Raw genomic sequence first — 23,318 nt, forward strand, 5'->3', positions numbered from 1 at the left:
GCCGAGAAACGATAGGAACGGCTCTATAATGAAATATTTCCAAGATTTAGGAGAAGGAGAAACACCCGAAGGAATTGATGGAAAGAGAGGCATAACGCTGGTAAAGTTGCCTGATAGCTGATAGCACATAGTTTCGTAGGGAATTACCAGGCAGGCTTCATAGGGGCTCGGGCAACTACGCACAATATTTTTACCATCCGACAGATCTTGCATAAATGTCGGGAATACAACTTGCTCACAAACTACATCTTTATCTTTTTTAAAGCAGCATATGAAACAGTCGATCGAAGCCAGCTTTACGGCAGATAATGCAAGAACACGGTTTTCCGCCGACTCCGGTTCCGGTTGACTCGATACAATAGCCAACAAAGAGATGATAGTCTTCGGTGAATATGATCTATAGGCTTCCCCAAGAAAGCGTAGGGTCTAAAACCAAGCCGAGATATTTGAAAGTTTGTACTTCGTCAATTGCTATCTGACCAACAGACGGATTTCTATGTGCGGAAATTTTATTCCTCGGCGAGCGGAACAACATATATTACAGTGACATACAGTGAAAAATGAGTTTTTTCGAATTTTGAGAAAAATGCAGAAGCGTCACTGTTAGGGGGATTGACCAATCCATACAAAACTTCGGGAAATTGAACGTAGGGTGAGAATGAGCAATTATACCAAATTTGGTTGAAATCGGAGGTGGTCGATTACTACGGATATGATCACTTGAGAGGGGATGATCCCTAAATAACCTTGAAAATTGAATTTCGTAAAAACCCAAGATAGAACATTTTAGAACCTTCTTTAAATTAATTGTTTTGAGCAATACTAATATCCTGTAAAAAGAAATCTGAGGTGCATGAAAGTTAAATAATAAGTACCTTCGAACACAGCGTGCCCCTGTCTCGCCGAAGGATCACCGAAGCTTTTGGTTTCCACCGAGGTTGGTTACCCGATCTCCACCAAGGGTGCTCGAGTCCCGGTATCACGAGGAGGTAGGGATAGGGTCTATTTTATGTTTAGAGGTACGTTAGGCACCGACGGTAGGCATTATTCAGCAATTTACCAGCCAAATTATAGCTATACGACCATTTGTAACCCAAATGACCGCTTGGTTGTAAGTTATGAAATTATCACGTCCTGAAATAAAATAACGCATTTGAGAACTATTCCATAAATTAGCTTTTGTACAAAAACCTGTTATTTTCATTCAAAAGCTGAGAAAATTTTGTATTCAAAAATTCTCAAAGAGTTTTTATTAAATATCTCCTAAAAAGGTGTGGTAAAACTGATCGCCTTTATTTACCAACTTACGTTAGAGAACGAATTATAGAACGGTACTAGAGCTTTAAATTGGTAAATAAAAGCAATCAATTTTATCACACCTTTTTGGGAGAAATGTGATAAAAATGCCTTGAGAACTTATTTCAAAGCTTTTTGTTTCCAAAAAGTTACAAAATTTCATAAAATAGAAGGTTTACGAGCAATTTTCAATACAAAATTTTCGCACATTTCAAATGAAAGTAACAAAATGAGCTGGCTAACACAGTTTTTGTACAAGAGCTAATTTAAGAGAAACAGAACCGGAAACTAAAAATGTTTAATAAATCTGAAACGATTGAGATTTGACCATATGCGTAGAAAGATTTTTTTCGTTCAATGTGGTCCTTTATCACTCCCTGCAATATCTGCACTAAGATACCTAACACCGTGTATATCCCATTTGAACTGTTAGGACCATAGTCATTTGGACGCGAAATCTGTCTCTTTCCTCTAACTGCGTAGCTAACCTCAGTGTTGCATTCACTATCCAGGATTTTCCTACTTGGTTTCTAAAACACCAAGAAAGTGCCGTCTCTGTTTGCGGTTAATGCGGATGTGACCGATTAAATTTTCAGTATAGCCATCACAGCAGACCCGCGTGACTTTATGCGTTGGTCTTTAGGGAAAGCTGTTGCCACATATCTTTGCAAACAGCAGGGCCTTTTTGCTCCTTTCTTCGAGATCATGATTCATGCTTTCAGAGTTGATCTTTCCATTGCAACCGCCGATGTACAGCTTGATGTATCCCATCAGAACCAGTAGCTCGACAGCATCATCGGTTGACGCATAACAATGGTTGACCCAGCAAACATTTTCGTACGTATATCAAAGTAACAAATATGATATATGTACCGATATGTATCTAGAAAAATCACATTCAATGCACGAAACCAGCATATGCGTACTGTTTTGGAGGCGATATACGTACTTCAAATTATATGAAAACATTCCACATTCATAAGTATACAAATACGATGAAATCGGACTCAACATGATTAGTTCCATAATGCTATACAATTCTGTGACGACAATCGTATGTGAATCAGTTACTATCATTTTGTACGAATAAATGTAAACTAGGGTGTGCTTTATCAAGCTTTATGTACGATTTCGAGTTTGTTTAGCGATATTTAAGATGATTTCCACACATTATTATACGATTTGTGGTTTGCTGGGGAGTGGTGTTCAGTAACAATTGGTAGATTCAAAGATAATACCCTAAGTGGCTAGCCTAAGATCTTCAATCACAGTAATGAGACTGTCATTTTAGATTAACGAGGAATAGACGGTGGAGTTAGAGACGGCTCTTGATGGCTGGTGCGCAAGTGCGCGGTTGTACCTCAGGTTATGAGCAGCTCACCACAGTGTCTGATCCGGAACGGACCGCTGAATTAAGGCGCTAGATAGGGGCCTGGTATGGCAAGAGCTACCAGAACGCTTCCGCATTTGCCTACCTCCCCATTTCATACCCTCCTCCCTCGGTAGAGAAGACAAAAATATCCAAAAAAAATTATTCAATTCCCCAAGTGTAGTGAGCTACAAGCATAGTCTACCACAATTGAAAAAAATACTGTCGAATCGTCTGTTTTGCATGCTACGCTTGAGACTGTAATATAGCCATGGTAAATAAGTCGCCTCCATCTTTTCCTATGAAACAGGAGACGCTGGATTGCTGTTAAATACTGCAGTTTAAAAAACTCCTAATGAGCTCCAAAATGTAGTCTATTGTTATTCCAAATTGGATTTCTACAATTTGCATAATAAATGGTTGTAGCCCTCGAGTTTCGATATTGGCAGAAAAAGTCGAACTTCAGCTAAAAGGAGTCTACTCAGAATCGACTGGAAACTTGCACAGATGCTCAGTTATCGTTAATGATCTCCTCAAGTCTTCTGATCGACGTCTGAAGAGACGTATAGTCATGAGTTTGCTGCGTACAACCTAATTCTGTAAGCTAAAATCGCAGAAAATTTTGTTATGTCCTCGTAAGTTTGAATCTCTAGCAACTGTTGGAGACAATCGGATCGTATCACAATAGTATTGTAATCTAACAACTGGATGCGAAGTTTGTCGAAAACAGAAGGTCAGGTTTCGACAACGAACATCGCTCTGCTTGCATAATTGTATGCATAATCTAAGATTAATTTGTGTAAATCAGATAGATCGGCATGATACAGAGCTGATAGTTATTGAACTATTTTATATACAAAACATTGGTAGGTCATAATATTATACACAATATCTATGCACTAGAGCTACGACTTTCTTCTTAATCTAACTATCAGCAAACTATCCTGAGACTGCTTTATTGAGTAACTGATTAAATCCTCAGTTGCTTCGCTGAGAGCAAAACTTTTAGATTAGGTACAATAATAACAAGCGGAATACAATACACAACTAGACCGGGGGGTCTCGCTCGAAGCACGACTTAAACTTAGCTGATTTCGTCTAGACACTTCATAATCTAATAACATAGCCGTAGTGTTGACACTATTTTCGTTTTATGCTGCGCATAAAACAAAACAAAAATATTTTGGAACTTACGCGAAACGGCCACTCTTATCAACATTGGCTGTGCCCTTGACGTGTACTAATCAATGTGCTGAATAAATAAACTCACTACTCAATACTTCGCAATGCTGACGTTTATAAAAATGAAAGAAAAAAAGTAAGAACAACCAATCCGGAATAGAATACAATGAACCGATCGCGAAACAATCACCTTTTTCTTGACTGATTATCAATCTGTAGCTGTACTGATAATGTGCTGCCTGTTGACAGCCGCAGAATCAACACCTTTGATAGGCCAACTTTGATCCTTTCAGGGTAATCACACCATCGCCGTCGGTGCGTTACTAAAACAGGCTCTGACGTAAATGTGCAACTCTTTTGATGATTTATTTAGCTGTAGGTAGATGTCGATACATCAATTAAAAATACATAGAGTCCGAAAACGCAAACCAACTCACAGCTGCTGATAAGAAGTAGGTACTTTCGCTTATTCCGAGACACTTCGGCTAAAAATCAGCCTATCAGCTGATTTCAGCGTACTGTTTTGAAATCTAAAAGCGTGTGTTTTCCACTTTTATGAGGTAACCAGATTTTCAAAACATTTCATTCAAGCTATTCTATTTTCGATTTTCATTTCAGAAGTCATTGTTTAGCAACCCTAGCTAGCTAGCGGGTTCCTATCACACTGATTCGCACCGGGCTTAAACACGTATGACGATTGCCCTAGCGAATCAGCTACCTATCATTATCAAAGAAGTATTTCTTCGACTGATAGGAACGCTTTGCGCCTGGTAAGATTTCCAAGTACCCACCAGCTCACTAATTGATACGGCTAGCTGGTAAGGTTGTCACAAATCAGTCTTACATTCGGCGTGTCGCGAAACGGTTCGATTTTTACGGACTCAGGACAGGACGGGAAGACTCCACTGCCCCTTTGGCACAAGTGATCTTTATTGTTCAATTCAAACGGAAAAAGGACTTTAGAAATTTTTTAAAAATGAATCTTGCACCCTATGATATTGATACGTCCCCACCGGGACCGGAGCTGCTGGAAGTTTCCCGTCGAGAGCTGCGCGAAACACCGCAAGTACGGGAGGCTGCTATCGTAGAGCTTCGTAAGTTGCTGCACAACGCCACGGATCTGCACTATCGGGACGACGACGATTTCCTGCTGGTGTTCCTGAGACCGTGTCACTTCTATCCGGAAAGTGCGCTGAAAATGGTATGTGGTTTTGTAATCAATTCCGTTCTGATTCACCCGGGGGTGGGAAGTACCGTCGTCGGGTCTGGAAGGTACTTTATGCTTTAGTAAGGTGCCAGCCAGTGTGTGCACAAGAATTCGATAAAAACCGCAATAACCGTGATCCAAGTTCAAATGACAAAAAAGAACCTTTTTTACGTAATTAGATAAGTCACAAAAAGAGCGCAAGTTTGGTAATAATTCGATTTGTGACGGGGAATATTTTATGGACACGGTACTGTGGGGCAAAACGGGAAAATTGAAAACCTTTGAAGTAATTTTGATTCTCTCTCGTGCAAAATGAAAAGACGAAAAATTTCTTTTTTATTAAATACACTTGAAAACTACTGCATATTCACTAATCGCCGTAAAATTACGTTTTGAGTTTTACATTTTCGAATAAAAAATAAAATTTGATGTCGAAGTTACAGCGTAATTCATTCATAAATAAGAGAATTGTGTATTTTTACCTTGAACAGTTTAAATAATTTTATAATTTAAAACTGTAATTTTTGGTAAAATTTATTTAAATAAACCTACGTGACGAATTGATTTTTGATTTGCTTGAAGTAAATTCGATAGAAAAATTCAATTCGAAACCAAATATACCACATTTATTGTATACAATATGAAACTTGACTTCGTACTAAAATCAAACAGTAACCAATTATTTATTATTTACCTCATTTTACCTCATGAAAATAATTAAACACAAACAAAGGCATTAAATTCTTCTTCTTTCCCTATTTCCTATCACCCGTTCATCAACCATCGTCGCTCGTGTGTAGATTTCTCCGTTCGGGGAAGAAAATGTCCTGGTAAATACTATGAATGGGTGTTACTATTTTAAGCCACCCGTGCGCTTATCGGAACTCACGCGTCGACGACGACGGCGAATCACGCCATTCAATTTGCGAATAAAAAATAATACGTACCTCGCAAATCGAGAGATTGACCACCAACACGGGTGGGCAAGCAATCAATAACATTCTGCGTTTTGCACGCCAAATTTCTCGCAGTCGGTGGACTTTGCCTCCATTCTTGATAGACTTTTGCAGACTCACTTTTGGGCTGCTTCTGATAACATAGCAGACTGGCTGAAAATATATAATTTTGTACTAATTAATATTTTTTTTGAAACGGTAGTTCTTTTACAATTGACGAAGGGACGGTAAAATAAAGTAATGAAAATTTTAGAGTGAAGGTGAAAGAGCGTAAAGGTGTGTGATAGGGGGAGGGGGGGTTATTAGTAGCTATGCTTAGCAAGTAGTCGTTGTGACTCCTACCTTTTGTTCAATGCTGGAAGGTACATGGGTCGAACCAGGTTATAATCAGGTATTATAACAGGATTCGAACCCACAACACCCACTCGCCACGGCATGTGACTCGTTGGTACCCATGTACCTTTGAACCATAAAGGCACTGGACTTTCTACTTGTGGTTATTCTTTTGGGTGGTTAAATTCTATGGACTTGATATGTTTTCATATGCAAATTCCACGTGGATAATACCGAGGAAGGCAATAATTTCTACCGGAGGAAACTGCAAAATCAAATGTAACCGCTACGAAACATGTAGGACAGGGGCGTAGCCAGAAATCTTAGAGGAGAGCTTTACAAAAAAAAATCTGACATAGCCTAACCTTAAAGAGATTATTCAAAAAATGGGGAATTATTTTCAATCATCAGAAGCTATTTTGGTTTATATTCAGGGTTCTTTATTTGACAAAAAACGAATTAATATAAAAGAAGGTAAATGTTGAAATTGCGCCTCCCAGTTGGCATCGTGGTACGTTGTATATTCAAATCTTGGTTGGGAGAGACTTTAGAGTCAATAGGAGTGAGTGGCGGCGCCACTCCAGGCGCGGCAGAAGTCTAAACAAATTGACAGCTTATCCTGCATGCTTTTCAATATCGCATTTGAGAAGATGATCCGGCGAGCTAAACCGAAACGAGAGACTCAATTTTCAGTGGATGTAGCAACCTTCTTAGCTACGGAGATGACTTTGATATTGTAGGCCGAAACTTCGCAACGGCAGAGGCCGACTGCGCTAGACTAAAAGCAAGGGCTAGTAAGATTGGGCTAAAAGTAAATGTGTCGCAGACCAAATACATGATTGGTAGGGGTTCAAAGAGACGAACGGGCACTTTTCGTGGACGATAATCGTTGACGGTGACGAACCGGAAGCGGAAGATGAGTTTGTGTATTTGTGATCGCTGGTGGCCGCAGATAACACAAATTGCAGCGCATTCAAGCAGAAAATCGAGTCTAGTTTGCCCTTCGCAAAACGCTTCCATCCGCTAGCAAACGGTAGCAACCGTACGATGCTGTCCGCGAAGAGCGGCGGAGGTACACTAGAATCTCTTTTTACGTCCATTCGTTCTAGGTGTTTTCTTTTTGCTTCAATATTTGTACGTCCGAAATTTGAATAAAAGTCGTCTCGTCTTACGTCTAAAATTTGAATAAAGTTTGATATGTCCGTACTAGAAGCCAGTTCGCTATTTGCTTTTTTCCCCTGACTACATTGTTATATCATAAATATCTTAATTAGATAAATCGTTCCGCTCAAACCGTTGTAGGGGATAAGGTGGGACCATCATCATCATCAATAAACGTCCACTCTTTTTACGACCGATTGTTTTTGTCCCACGGGCACCCAGACCCAACGTGCGAGCTGGCTCAACTTGGGTCTTGTGCCTTCTGAAACGCCTGGGAAATAGACGCCGAGTAACCCAAGAGTGAGTTGAATGCAGCCGACTAGTTGAAACAGGATAAGCCACCCTAGGTCTATGCAATTGACGACGACAACGAGGATCGTACAACTAGTTCCGTAAATTTTCCTGTGCTCTAAGCAGTTGGTAGCAGAAATTTTAAGCTTCAAAGCTTCAAGTGTTGAACCATATTTAGACACGATTTCTCTGGCGGAGGCGCAATTCGATGCATTATTAGCTACGTGACCGAAAGGGGAGCTGACTGGGAAGAAGCCGATAGGGGGGAGGAGACGAGAAGCTTGAATATGAATTTATGTTCCGCCATAACTCCGGAACGTCTGGACGGTTTTTCATCAAACGTCGTATTTTTTAACATAAGAGAATCAGCGCTAGGGGGTTGACAAAAAAGGTCTCTTACAAGAGGGGAGAAAAGTTCAAATGGATAAAGAGGTGCATTTCTCTTGAATTTGGAACGATAGCAGTTATATAAGTGGCGGGATTACTAAAAGGGGAGTAGGGTGGCTCCTATTAACAAGGAGGAGATTAAAAAACGTAAAAAAGGGTATGTGTCGATTTAGAGGGATTACCGAGAAGAAGACGGATTTAGAAGTGGTTTGGAGACAGCAGGAACAGAACTGTCAGACCCAGTACCCAGGAACAGGGGGTAGATATATTCAATTGAAGAAAAAGGGTTTTGTTTCTTGAATTATGAGAATTACAATAACTTATCTACAAGTGACTGAATAACAAACGGACCCCGAATAAGATCAGGCAATCAGCTAGGTTTTAATATTTGTTTATGCAAATGTAAATATATTTTCTTAGCAATCCAAGGAACATATTTCTACAATTTTCTACTTTCTAAACAAGTTCCAAAAGGAATATTGTTCTTAGTTTCCCAATTTTTCAATAAAAAAAAATTCACGATAGTTTGTTATGTTTCTAAGCCATGTTTGAAAAACTAAGGACAGCGCATCAATGGTTGATAATTCTAATTTTTATTACTGAACAATGATTTGACAAACAAGACTTGTCTCAAATTTTTCATGAGGTAGGAAACAGTTTTTCTGATATTCTTGCTGGTTGAAGTGCTGCAATTTTATAACAAACTTTTAGCAGATAATGTTTTCTATGAATTACTTGCTACAAGAGCTATGATTTCTTTTGAAAAAATCGATATTCGAGTATAATGAAAAACTTTCATTGCAAACATTGGCAGTCTCGAATTTTTAAAAATATTGTGTTCATATATACGTTACGAAGAAACCAACAAATGACATCACCTTTGTCGCCGTCGTCGTTGGGACGTTTTGTTCTGTGCCGGTGGTATTCTTACGACGTGTCTGGCTACCAACTTTCACCCGATGTACAAAAAGAATCTCTCCAAGCAGCGCTTGTAACTCACGTGTCATGCGACTCCGCCACTCTCCACTTTTAGTTTGTACTCCACCTCATCGTGTTGTACATCATACAAAAATTCTCATTAACCACTTCTAGTTCGTCGCCGTTAATAATTCCGTCCGTAAGAGGCACGTCTTCTTTGATGCATTTGCTATTTGTCGAATTTGTTTTAACCCCAATCCTCTAAGCTTCCGCTTTCAGTCGGAAGTATATTGCCTTCGCCGTCGTAAAGTTTTTGGGCGGAGTCTAGAATCTGCTGAAAGTCATGCCTCTCGATTCGATGCCCTCTTGCCGGATCAGCTCCATGAGAGCAATGTTGATAAGTAAGTAAGCAGGATAACCCGTAACCTTGTCTCAAGCCTCGCCGTGTCTCAAAAGGACTCGAAATGACTACGCATGAAACACATCCCTCGATCCAATCAAGTTCCAATTGAGTTCTGGAATGACACGTTTGTAATTTGAAGACCATGAACGTGGCTCTATCTGTCATAGCTGGTCTCGATTGTCTGTATCGTATGCTGCTTTGAAATCAATAAATCAATTGTAAATTTCTTTCTTCCAAATATTCGAAACAACCCAGCACTTTTCGGCCATGTTTGTGAAGATGGTCCTTCACAATCATTATTCTCCTTCTGGTGCTGCGTTTGTCTATTCTACCTTGGGGCAATGCTTAGATAGTTTTGACGTAGGACTACGTCTTAAGGCAAGTTTTGAGATAGGGTGTCATTCCAAAAAATCGAAAAATGCGAGCGTCACGAAAAATAATAGGTTTTGAGCGCTAATAGGGTAAACGCACCATTAGTGGTGGTAGTACCAGTAGTGGTGGAAACTCGAATTATTCCATTATTTTTGCAGATTTTGGTACAAGTTAGATACTTATCATATAATACTGTTACTGGTAGTTCGATACTTATCAAACTTGTACCAAAATATGCAAAAATAATGGAATAATTCAAGTTTCCACCACTACTGGTACTACCACCACTAATGGTGCGTCTACCCTAGCTCAGCGGTTTTCCGATCGATTTTCAATATTCTTACACCAATCGATCGGAAAATCTTCTAAGAATTGACCCAAATGAAGAAAAGTATGGATTCTTAATGTTGAACTATTGAAAAATTGAAAATAATGAACCTATGTTTTACCAGAATTCTCGCTTCGTGATTGGTTGTTGGAAATGACGTCATCAAAGTAGAAACGCGTTTTCACGCTTCGGCTTATAATTCAGCCAATTTTCAATAGATTTCCAAGATTTTTACACCAATTGATCGGAAAATCGATTTGGAAAATATTGAAAATACAGAAAACTATTGATTTTCAATGCGCGTCATTGAAAAATTGAATTATTATCATATTTTTGCCTTCCTTCGTCAGTGCTTCCCTAGCACGGATGGCAGAAATATATACAATATAAGCTATGGGTTAAGCTTCCTTATGATTGTATTTAATTCACGCCCTATAGAATCCGATCGAAAGTTGTTGAGCAGATGCTGAGCGTATGTTGGAGCTGGAGCACTCGTTTCGCTGCCGTGAAGGAATATCTGGCTGCTGAAGTTCTGGAAGTGGAAATATGCTGCTCGCGACAACGAAACGATCAGAATTATCATCACTTGCAGCTGGCCATCCGCAACAACGAAGAGTTGAACAAATTGCTGTCCCGTGTCACCACTGCTATGAGAAATGTCTTTCCGAACATCTAAACTGTTTTGTTGCTGCCCAAGCAGACGGAAAAGAAGGCTTCAATATCCAACCTATCACGTCGACAAAATGTTCTTTTAAGGGCAAAACATAATGTTCATAAAGATTTGAGGAATTTTCGTTCACTGATTTTAATTCTATTTACTTTAGACTGATTCTAATTGCTCGCTTCTTATCAAATAATTTTAACCGATCATCTCACGCGCTTCTGTTCGCCTGTTGCTGCTGGTTGAATTGGCCGTCTCGGAAGGTAAGAAACAGCCAACAAATATACCAGCTCCAAGTAAATGTATTCGGTCAAACGTCCAAATGCATAAAACCATGGGTTTAATAAAATGAAATAGTTTTAGCATCTTTTGCATCTTCATATAAGAATTTGTTCGTTCTTCAAAGAACGGTTTTCGGTAATTGATGGAACCTAGAAACTTAGGGCTTTTCACTCGGTTTTCTTTAGCAACACAAATTTATCCATCACCAGTAATAATACGTAGCGTATTTTTCTTTAGCAGCAAAAGGCGAACGGCTCACTGGTAACTTTGCTCTATTGTTCAGACTGAAATTGAAATGCTCTATTTAATTTAACGTAGATGATAGAATGAAGGACCATGAAAAATAGGTGTGGCCGATTCTTGTCGCTTGCTCTGGTACATAACACGTGGTAAGCCGGCGAACAGCATTATTCAAACGCTAGCTGAGCTACTGCCAACATCGTTTGCCAGGGCAAACGAAAGTCACGCTCGACTCGTGCACTTTCGCAGTTCCCGGTCGGTCGTGTTCATCGACTACTGAGCGTGTGTTGGAGCTGGAGTACTCATTTCTCTGCCGTGATGCAATATCTGGCTGCTGAAGTTCTGGAAGTGGCCAGAAATATGCTGCTCGCGTCAACAAAACGACCAGAAGCATCCCACGTCACTTGCAGCTGGCCACTTGGAGTGGTATTTCATCGTGATTCAGGACCATACACGAACGGCTTCGTTGATCGCATAGCTGCTGAGGCTTTCCGGCTGGGCCGTTGCAACAAGCCGTACCTGGTTAGCGGTAATCGGTACTCCAATTTACCGAACAGAGAATTACGTTAAGTGCGTTAGTGCAAGTTTATTGCAAGCTGGAGTTATGAAAATCTAATTCTCTTGCCCAGTTAATACCATAATAACACAGGCAACGAGGGAAAAGCTGAATTTTTCGCCATTGCGGACAACCTACAAATGACGGAAATAAGTTTTCTGGTCACGGGCCACATTTTCTGTGACTTCCAAAACGTCTGCAGGTTGTAAATGCTTTATCAGTGTTCTTTTGTAAGCCGCAGAAAAGTTGCGCAAAATTTTCAACATTTTGAAAACTCGCGCGTACCGTCTACCGATTACCAGAGGAAAAGCACTATTCAACGTAGAAACAGATCATAAAAATTTATTTACTGTTTGGTTTCGTTTTAATAAAATAGATTCAATCAATTTATGGATATAACTCTAAAAACGGTTGAGGATTGAATGTATACAATGTTACTATTTTGATAAACGTTGCGTATGTAACTTGTATACATGAAGAATCATAGTATTATATACATGCATACATCCTACTATCGCTACAAAGAGACTTGTGTGGTCCTACGTTACCTATGCAGTCGTTTCTTGTGCACAACCCCTCTGATTTTCTGATATTCTTGCTGCTTAGAGTGCTGCAATTCTGTTGATTCTTGCTAAGGAGTCTCCGCATTTTGACGGCGATAGAAAGCTAACAATATGGCGTTGGCGGCCGACACGAACGCGAACGGCCTTAAAAGCCGTTTCCAAATTATACGTTCATACTTAAATCATTCAGCTTCGATGGACCCTGTGGGGACTTTCGCAAAATTTGGTCAAAACTCTAGTGAATACTTTTTTCTTGTTTGCCACTCGACATTCTTGCTGCATATGCATTATAGTTTACCAAGCTGCTGGTCTTCGACTTGCTGGCTTCAAAACCGATGAATCCGCTAATCGAAAGCAAAATGCGTTTCTATCAGTACAATAAATCAAATTAGAATTTATTAGGTTTCAATTTACAAGTTCTGATACAGTACTTAACAAAGAAACATTCGTTAATATTTGGTAAATCCTCTAACTAATGCGTCTATGCTACGCTACAGCATCCAACTTGTCTTGTCGCTCAGAATTCATTGCAAGGTGCTAAATTCAAAAACGTCTAGTATTGGTCGCCGGTCGGCCTCCCTCAATATACAAACCATCGGAAAAGCATCTTGCAGTCTGGTAGAATTTTGAACAAATCTGTAAGCTAAAGGATGTCCGGTCTATTTCGAATATTCTGTTTCAATTACAAAATCAAATACCCGTGTGATCTTTCTCGAGCGGTTTGACATTAGTGAACGTATTATGAACGAGGTGTCATACATTTGTCATAGATGGACAATCAATAGACAATTTTCCGAAAACCGGAGCAACTCATACTACTAAATTGTCATTTGCCATCTCATAAACAATGACTATAATATATTATTATCACACAAATAACTTAGGTTTAGATTAAAAAAAGCTGTTTTATTATTTATTTTAAAATAAATTATTTTTTTCTCAAAATATGAGCTCACGGATTGTTCTAATTCTGGACAGTATTGACATAATGCCACGCCGTTGAAGAAATCATAGCGCTAAAACTCACCCGATTGGCTTATCAAAAGTCTATAAATTACCTTCGTATCCAGCACCCACGTCACGCGTCGTTAAAATCAGACGCTTGATCGATCGATTTCAGTCGATAAGCTTGCCTGAAATAAGTCAACCTCGATATTTCGTCAATCGAGTAAAAAGCGATAATTCACTACAATGGGTCCAAGGTGCTTCGCGCGATTACCAATCGTATGACTCTTCACTAAATCAAGTTTCTGCTTGTTGACGTTTTTCTCCCCCACAACAGATGCGACGCATCGCGGATTTCAAGAAGAACAACTACCCTCTGATGCATAACCTCTACCCGGAGGACGAGAAAATTTCCTTCGTCGAGCATGGCATCGTCAACGTGCTGACCAATCGGGACCGGAAGGGACGCCGAATTCTGCTGCTCAACGTAGGCAAAGTGTGGGATCCGAAGCAGGTCAACCCGGAGAAGCTGTTCCGCATGCTGTTTCTCATCCATCTGGTGGCGCAGCTGGAAGCATCCACCCAAATCAACGGAATCGTCATCATCATGGACTTCGAGGGTCTCTCGCTGAAACAGGTTCGCGCCCTGTCGCCCTCGTTCTCGCGACTTCTGCTGACCTTCATCCAGGAAGCGATTCCACTGCGGATGAAGGAAGTGCACATCATCAAGCAACCGTACATCTTCAACATGGTTTGGACCCTGTTCAAGCCGTTCATCGGAGAGAAGCTCCGCAATAGGGTGAGATGCCACCTTCTGTTAATTAATTTTATACTTTATTTAATTTTGATTTTCTTTTAAAGCTCGAATTCCACGGCAGCGATATGAAGAAGCTGCACAAGTTCATCGATCCGAGTGATCTGCCGAAGAACTATGGCGGATCGCGGCCTGCCCTGGACTACGGATCGCGCGATTGGTATCCTTGTATCGAGAAGTACGTCGACCATATCGCCCTGTGGAACACGTACGGTTACGCAAATGCTCCCTGATTTGTGCGTGGCTGTGTTTTGCGTCTCAACCGCACGGAATGAGAGTAAACAAGTACCTACATACCATACCCTAGCGCTGCGTTGTTGGGAGCAAAGCTAGACGACTTTAGTGATATTAGTCGAATTGATTTATTGGCAGCGATAAGCGCGTTCGGATCAAGAAGTGAACTTATTTGCGTAATCATTATGTGTGCTAGCGACAATTGTGAATTGTGAAGGTTTTAGTTTGTACAAATTTTATGATTTTTTGTGAGACCTACTTATTTATTGATTAAGTTGCATTTACTGCTGAAATCGATCATTTCATTGAATAAAATGCATTGAAAATTGATTAACTCATAACCTGTCGATCAAACAACAATTAACGATGACAAATTCAAGTGTAATCAAATGCGGATACGTCTACTGTTAATGAGAAAAATTTTATTATGCTCATTCCTAGGTGATTAAAAAGAAGGCTTGAAAAGTTTTACATCAAACCTATTTAGCATCACAATATGCATAAAAAATTGCTGTTATGTATGTATTGCTGCTGTATGATTCAAAAGCCTCCAAAAAAGGTCCCAGCGAAGTCACTCGCTGAGGATGCGTGGGTTTCTCGGCTGTTTTCCCTAGTCCAATCGTTATCGATTTAACATTGCATTAAAGCCCAAACTGAGAGGCGATAACGAAACCGATACTCGTGAAATTTCGTGAATCAATTGGACCTCGAAGGTGATTAATTTGTGGTACCTAGGTACATGTGCAACAATTCTCCTCAGCTCAATGTTGTGATATTGCGTTCGATGTCGAAATACCATTCCGTTTTCAGTATTTCCTAACGTCGTTAAACTTGAACCTAATAATTTTGATCGAAAGAATGTAAGGTACAGACTTTTTGTAATATGGGGAGTAAAAAATAGCTTTCAGTATCCTAATTAGTTATTTAAAAGTAAGCCAGCATATAAGTCGACCTTTACATGCCTTGGATAAAATAATATTCAGAGCGACAAGATTAGCTGTTTGAAAAAAGTATGAAGGTCTGTGAAAGGCACGGACGCGCTAACTACGAAAGTAAAAACAATTCGACAATACGTGGCATTTCACAAATCTCGAGGTTCTGCTTGTTAAGGCGATGCACATGAACGGATTAATTTTGCATGAAACGATTGCTGGCGTTATTAGCTAGCTATTTATGTCGCAGTGAAAATCGTGACAGCAAAGCAAAACATTGGTTTATAAGCGTCTTTAAGACTTGACCCTGCTTCGCGGTATTTGTTAACTGGCTTAAGGAACTTTCTTGAAATAACTACCTTATATTATACATTGAACGCACAACTTTTGGTTAAATAAGAATGATAAAAAATTAATGTGCGTCATCATTTACTTCATTGATTTGGATTCGTCACTTTCTTCGAGAATAGCTAAAACAACCTTTCATGACATTTTTGGAAAACTTTCCTGTCACAGCCTTTGATTTCGTGAACCAAAAGTATGCCCATTTACAAAAATCACCCAACAACCAGATCAACGCAGTCCTACATCAACCATGGGGCCATGTCTTGTGTCACAACACCTCTAATTTTTTTTTGTAAATCGATCTTCTTGTTTTGAAAAGCCGCCATTAAGGTGAAGGTCGTCAGAGCCCAACTGCTTTTTTACTGATTTCAGTACTTGTTGCAACTATCGTTTTGTTTATGCTACACTCAAAAAAATCCGCACGTCAAATTTACGTGAAAACATAGGTAATTGTCATCCATTAGACTTTTCATGTAACATTCACATGAATTATTGGCAATTCGTATTCACACCGTGACCGCACATAATTGTGATCAGCTCCTAATTCCGATCACTCAACCTAAATGTATGTATGGGGGGGAATCCACCATCAGTTCAAGGTCCTGCCAGTGTATGTGGATAGACTTGCAGTAGATGAAAACTCGATTGTCAAATGAATTTTACACTTAAACTGTTCTAGAGGAACCAAAAGGGATTGGGTGGACCCACAAGCAGAGACACTTGTGCGCATTCCGGGATTATAAGAATTTCCTTCCAGCATTAGGATCTTTAAAGGAAATTACCCAAGGAATTCGAAAAAATATTATTAGCACACCAGTGCTGCCAAATATTTTTAAACTCAATTTGAAAAGTAAATTTTCATTTTTCTCACAATGAAAACAATTTGATCTCAAAAATTCCAACTTCATCGCGTTTTGCAGATTTTTTTTACATAAGAATCACTTATCGCCCTGAGGTATCCTTTGCCAATCCCGAGATACAGCGTTTTAAATCAAGCAATATTCAATTTTTTTATGTAAAACTATAAGCAAAATAACTTTTTTTAAGCAGTACAATATATACAATATATAGCAAAGTTTTTCATAATAGTGTTGCCAGCTTTTCAGTTTTTAGTTTGATTTATAGCGCTAGATGAGGAAATGTTACTTCAAAAAGGCGTAAAATATACGTTAGTTGTTTGATCATAACCTTGTAAACTGTTTTTCATCTCGCTAATAGACATGAGCTCTTACCTTCCTTATTTATTGCGTTTATTGTTGCTAGGAGACTTATAATCCACTAATTAATGTAACTAATCATGCGGGAAACTGAAAAGTTGGCAACACGGGTAAGAAAAACCATTTTAAATACTGTATAAATGCTTTTCCGATATGCTAAAGATTTTTTACATTGCGTAGAGAATTACTGCTTCAAAAAAAAGTTATTTTGCTCTTAGTTTTACATTAACAATGGGAAATTGCTTGCTTTAAAACGCTGTATCTCGTCAAGAGATCGGCAAAGAATACCTCGGGGCGATGAGTGATTCTTATGTAAAAAAATCTGCGGAACACGATGAAGTTGAAATTTTTGAGATAAAATTGTCTTCATTGAGAGAAAAATGTGCTCAAAAATAATATCTCTCTCGAATTCCTTGGATGATTTTCTTTGAAAATGTGTAAATAGTGTCTTTCTAAACTTAATATTTCCGGAGATATAAGCAAAAGAAAAAAAGTGGTTTTGACTAAATCGGGTATTTTCCTTAAAAATGGAAGCGCTCCCTTTAATCGAGAGAATGTTCGATCCGTACCAAATTTTGGATTTTTACTTTCGGACCGAAAACGAACAATCTGGCAAAATTTGATTCAAATCCGCGAAGGTCGATTACACGTTTGAACTTTTTCTCGGTCACTTGGCATGGCATGGCATATGATAATGATTATGAAATAATAATCATGAATGAAATGAAATTATTTGGATATTAATAGAACGAGCTCACCAGCAGTGCTTTGAATCAGATATAGTTGCATCGTTTGAGCTTCCATCAGTCCTACAATTACATCAGCCCAACAATATCCATGTACATTATTAGTAAGTTCTATGGTCAATGTTTCCATTGTATAATAGGTGTTTGAAGAGCTAGAACGAAACAATTAATTAAAATATATGTTGGGACTTACCTACCAACGGAGCCGAGCAGATCGGCCGTCTGCCCAAAACCACAATTTTGATATCAGGCAGCCAGAATCTACGCAGCATCGCATCTCCTAGCTTAGCTACTCAATCTTAAGGAAAAAGCATTACCGGGTATGACCACGTGGAGGCGCTAGGTAGGAACTTGGGATGGCTAGAGCTATGTTGGACGCATCTTCATTACCTTCCCCCTTTCATACCCCATCCGATCGCTCAACCTAAATGGTCAAATTTTAGAAAATTGTGCCCAAAAACTGTAGTAAATGAGCATGCTCAGTTGTTGTGCTATGTGTTTACGTGTCAGTTGTTGAAAAATGACTGCCTTTGTGACACCATGCACTTCAAAATAAATTAAATTCGACAGGCAGTAGCAAAAAATGACAAGTTGCGAGTGTTATTTGCAACACTTTACTGAATTTGCGTTTTTTATGATTTTAAATTTATTTTGAGTGTGTTTGCAGTAAAACAAGAGATACTGGAGGTATGTTTTGCTTCCCAATTTCGTCTATCGCTTTTTTAAGGACATTCGGTGAAAATGCAGCATGTAGGCAAACTCCAAATTGCCGTTTCAAGGCACGTGGAATTTTTCACAATATTATTTTTTCTAGAAATAGCAGTAGACAAAATAACATCATACAGATGCAATCTTACTTTGTACATACTGTCTATTACGATAATTATCCTTTTTACAAGGGCTGCAAGCCGCGCCATATTGGAAGTAACAACACGAATTCATCGTTTCTTCTCCAAGTTCAAAATATAAACAAAGCTCATAGCTACTATTCGTTAGCTAATATGATGCACTGATTGTGTACAGGAACTAATCGACAGAAAATAATTTCATGTCAATGAACTTTGCACATCCATTTTTCCTACTCTGAAAGCGAAATTACTTTCCATTCGTATGAAAACAACCAAAATAATGATTTAATGGATTAAACTTAACTAAACAATAGGTGAACGTCCCTTCTTTAAAACGACATTGACTACAATTGGTTATGTTAACAAACAAATGCGTTAGAGCTATCAATAGCGCGATAGAAGTGTTGCAAGTATCCCCGGATGACGGTACAATTTGTTTTTTCTTACTTTACGCTATTTTACGCTACACATATATCAATATGATGTATGAAGTTTTCTTTAATGTTCGGGGTTTCTTCGCAAAAACCAGCCTAACGTAGTTCTACCCCAGCTACGCGGTCATGTCTGGAACACAATCGTTTTGATTTGATTTTTACTATTATTTATGATCAAAACTTTATGAAAACGTCGAATGCGGCCCAATTTTATTGCAATTGCAACAGTTGAACGAAGATAAAACAAGGAGAAAGTTTCATAATCCGCTTGTCGAGCTCTCCAGTACACATCTATATATAAGAGCCTTGTCTGTAGCCAAAACGAGGGGCGCGATATGTATTTTCGTGGTAATAATCGTCCACATTAAGCAACGACTCAAACCAATCATACCAGATTGCATTCAAGACGAGCAAAAATAACGTAGTTGCACCTCATAGCTTATAGCGTAGTTACAGCTAATATTTTATGAATATTAATCTATTGGTAATAATGATTATTAACGCAAGCAGAAGATGACTAGGTGGGATTATATAAACGCAAAACATTTCAGATCCATTTGGTACGAGTTGAAAATAGTTTTATACTTTAACAGCTCATCATGACGTGTTCGAAATTAAAATCACCCCTTAAAATTGATGATCGGAATTAGGTGCACTGATCGATCATACTTGCATGCATTTTTTGTAACTTTCGGTAAATAATTTAGGCATTTTAGTATTTTTCCATGAAACATAATTGAAAATACTTACTAAAGACACATACCATGTAAATATATGTCAAAGCTATATTTTTCAGTGGGGACTCAAAGATGAATCATGCCTTAGGTGATCGGAATTAGGTGCTTTCACGGTACTAACCAGTTTACGTGCCATTCCGGTGAATTTGACCAACTTTCCTATTAACTAGTACTTGAAGTTCATGTATGTTGCTGTACAGAAGTTCACATGATTTTTCACGTGGATGCGGACGTGTCGATTTTTTAGAGTGTATGGCACTTTTCAATGAGAACAGAGTTGCTAGCAGTAGATAATAATCTGTTATGAACAATTATGGAACGAAGAATAGCGTTTCTATTTTTGCTGTTGAACTAGATCCGACAGTAATTCTATCACATAAAATGTTGTTTACAGTTAATTTTATGATCAATGAATTTTATAAGTATGTTGTCGACACTCTACGGTGCTTAATTTAATAGCGAAAATGATTGGTCAATTTCATGTTTAAATGTTTACGTTGGCATCACTTCATATATATATATATATCCGTTTCCTTGGTAACGTACAGCTACGACGGTCGTGAGTTCGGAATTGCCAATCGAAATGAAGTAAAGTTTTTTTCTATCAATTCAAGTGAACAGTTTGGGCAAAATCATTGTAATATCTTACTAAATAACTGTTCGGGTGATAAATTAAAGTTTTCTGTGCCTCAAGTTAAGTTTCGCGAGTGATGTGACGAATGGAACAACCGAAATAAATTACTGAAAAATCGACGGCGAAGAAGTGCAAATATTGTGATGAATTTTAATTGGGCAGAAATTCTAGTATTTAGTGTAATTTATGCCCCAAAACGTAATAGAACCTATAAAATGCAATGTTTAGTGCCTCGAGCTGCAAGATCTTATTACGGCTAGCAGGTTAGTTGAACTAATTTTATTTTTTTGTGTTCGTTTCCCGAGTTTATGGAAGCATGTTGGTATACTGAAGAAGGGAAGCGAAGGGTGATATACGGCGCCGGTGTTATATACGGTGTTGTTTAGACCAATATGTTGGATTCTTGGATAACCCTTCAGGTACCTTCCACGACCATGCATTGTTGATCATATATTCCGGTGCAACTCCTCTTGAAATAAGATCGGCTGGATTTAGTTCCCCAGGGACATGATTCTAGTGACAGTTTTCAGTCAGCGATTGGAGCTTGACGGCGTAACCAACAGCCGCTGACAGTACTGTAGATAAGTCCTTCCAAAAGAAAGCTTCCATCGAACACCTAATTGACTCTTTCACCTTCAAATATAGTTTGGCTGTCATTAATGCACCGCACGCTATGTTCGAAGGTACTTATTATTTAACTTACATGCACCTCAGATTTCTCTTCAGAGGATGTTAGTATTAATCAAAACAATTAATTTAGAGAAGGCCTTAAAATATTCTACCCTGGGTTTTTTGAAAAATTCAATTTTCAAGGTTATTTAGGGGCATCCCCTCTCAAGATCATATCCGTTGTAATCGACCACCTCCGATTTCAACCAAATTTGGTATAATTGCCTATTCCGACTCCACATTTAATTTCTATAAGTTTTGTATGGATTGAACAATCTCCTTTACAGTGACATGCAGTGAAAAATGAGTATTTTCGAAAATCTGAGAAAAATGGAGAAGCGTCACTGCAAGGGGGATTGATCAATCCGTACAAAACTTTGGGAAAATGAATGTGGGGTCGGAGTGAGCAATTATACCAAATTTGGTTGAAATCGGAGGTGGTAAGACCTTCTCTTAATTAATTGTTTTGATCGATACTAACATCCAGTGAAGAGAAATCTGAGGTGCATGTAAGTTAAATAATAAGTACCTTCGGACATAGCGTACACCGGCGAAGTTCAAGTGTGGAGTCAGATTATGTTTTCAACGATGGAACAAAAGAGCCAGGTTAACCAAAATAGATAAATTACCCTGCAATCTCAACAGCAGGTAACTATGGTAACACGTTATTCCCCTAAAATGCTGCACCACAACGCACTTGTGATTCTAGAAACTGGTTGCATATGTGCTTGCGATTTACATTATGCGCTTGAAAGCTTCGAGCAGTAGAGTTGAGATGATAATGAGGAAGGATAATAGCCAAGTGACTTGAATAAGTGATATTGTATGAATTGTCTAGTTTTTACACATAAATAAAAAAATGTTCACAACATAATAGTGATATCACAAATATAAAAAATCGTTTTTTTTTTTTTTTTCATTTTCATTTTATTTTTGATAAGAGAAAAGCCCGCGGAAGTGGAGCAGTGTTCAACGCTCCTTCTTCCGTTGGCACAAAGCCAACATTTTTGCACCATTATTGGAACCAATTGAATACTTTTACCAACATTTATTTTTAATTATTTGTTAGCTCTACTCGGTAATTTTTTTTTCACAATTTAGAGCTAACGTGTTTTCGAGATATTCAACATGCAGGACAAAAGAAACTCAGGAGCTGGCGAGACTGAAAGATTGTCCTAAAAGAACTGTGGCGCGAGTGATTAAAAATCACAAGGAAAGTCTTGACGTTGTCCACAAAGCGGTGGAAGGTTATTCGGAAAGCCAAATCGTAGATTATGCTTTAGCGGAAAAATCTGAATACTGCCCGCTGTACGGCGAATCGGAAAGGTTACGAATATTACCGAGTAAGTAGAGCCCAACAAAGCCTTAAGCAATAAACAGTAATGGTTAGAATCCGGCCTCGTAAGCTGTCCGGCCAGGTGCTGAAGAAACGTGATGGATATGTTTAACGCGATGATGAATAAGTTTCAGAGAAAGCCAATTTTAACCAAACTCAGAGTTTAATTCTACAAGCTCTTGCTGGCGGTAAGGTTCGTAGCAGATTCGAGATTGTTTTTGGAAATAAGTTCGTGAAAAAAAGGTCATGACTTGGCAAGGGATCTGTTCATTTGGCATTAGTGTGAAAACCAGTGTTTTGTGACGGATAACAAATATATAAAAGTAAGTGCCTCACCAAACGGATTTTACCCTTCATCAAGTCCCATAATATAATATCCTGCTGCAATGCTACAGCGACAATAGACTTCAATTAATCTCGAATGAGTTGAATGTACTAAATTGCCCCCGGCTCAGTCCAATATTGAAACACTGGGAAATAATCAGGCGAAAGCTGAAGATGAAGAGAGCATTCACCAGCGAAATTGATCAGATGAAGAATTCGAGGTACCGTCTGGCCAAAACCGTGACTGAAGAAAATTTGCGCCGGCTGATGAGCGCTATCAACAAAAAAGTGAAAAAATTTGTTCGAAATATCGATGAGAGAAATGTTTCAGTTTTCGTTTTATCGTTAAAAAGTGTTTCGATTGAAAAATTAATCAATGCGGGCGCTTAGTAATGCGGGACAAGTCATCCAAATCCGGGACAGTCCCGCATAGACCGGAACGCCTGGTCAGCCTAACATATAGTCATACCTGCTTATTATAGTGCAAATTGTTTAAATGAATACTTAGGTCGATTGATTACGTTAATTTGAAGGAAGGAAGCTGTACAGAAGGTGGCTTACAAAACATTTCTACATTGTGATGGGCGACGAAACCTAC

At 38.8% G+C, this 23,318-nt stretch overlaps 1 protein-coding gene across 1 annotated transcript; it reads left to right on the top strand.

Annotated features, from left to right (window-relative positions):
- Positions 1–4,745: 4,745 nt before the first annotated feature.
- On the top strand, positions 4,746–14,814 carry LOC128742747 (clavesin-1-like). The gene is made up of 3 exons (XM_053839199.1): positions 4,746–5,048; positions 13,788–14,249; positions 14,312–14,814. Exons 1-3 carry the CDS (start codon positions 4,824–4,826, stop codon positions 14,495–14,497), a joined length of 873 nt encoding a protein of 290 aa, XP_053695174.1. The 5' UTR covers positions 4,746–4,823; the 3' UTR covers positions 14,498–14,814.
- Positions 14,815–23,318: the final 8,504 nt, after the last annotated feature.

This window comes from Sabethes cyaneus, chromosome 3 (genome assembly GCF_943734655.1).
Source record: "Sabethes cyaneus chromosome 3, idSabCyanKW18_F2, whole genome shotgun sequence".
In the NCBI taxonomy this organism is placed as follows: Eukaryota; Metazoa; Arthropoda; class Insecta; order Diptera; family Culicidae; genus Sabethes; species Sabethes cyaneus.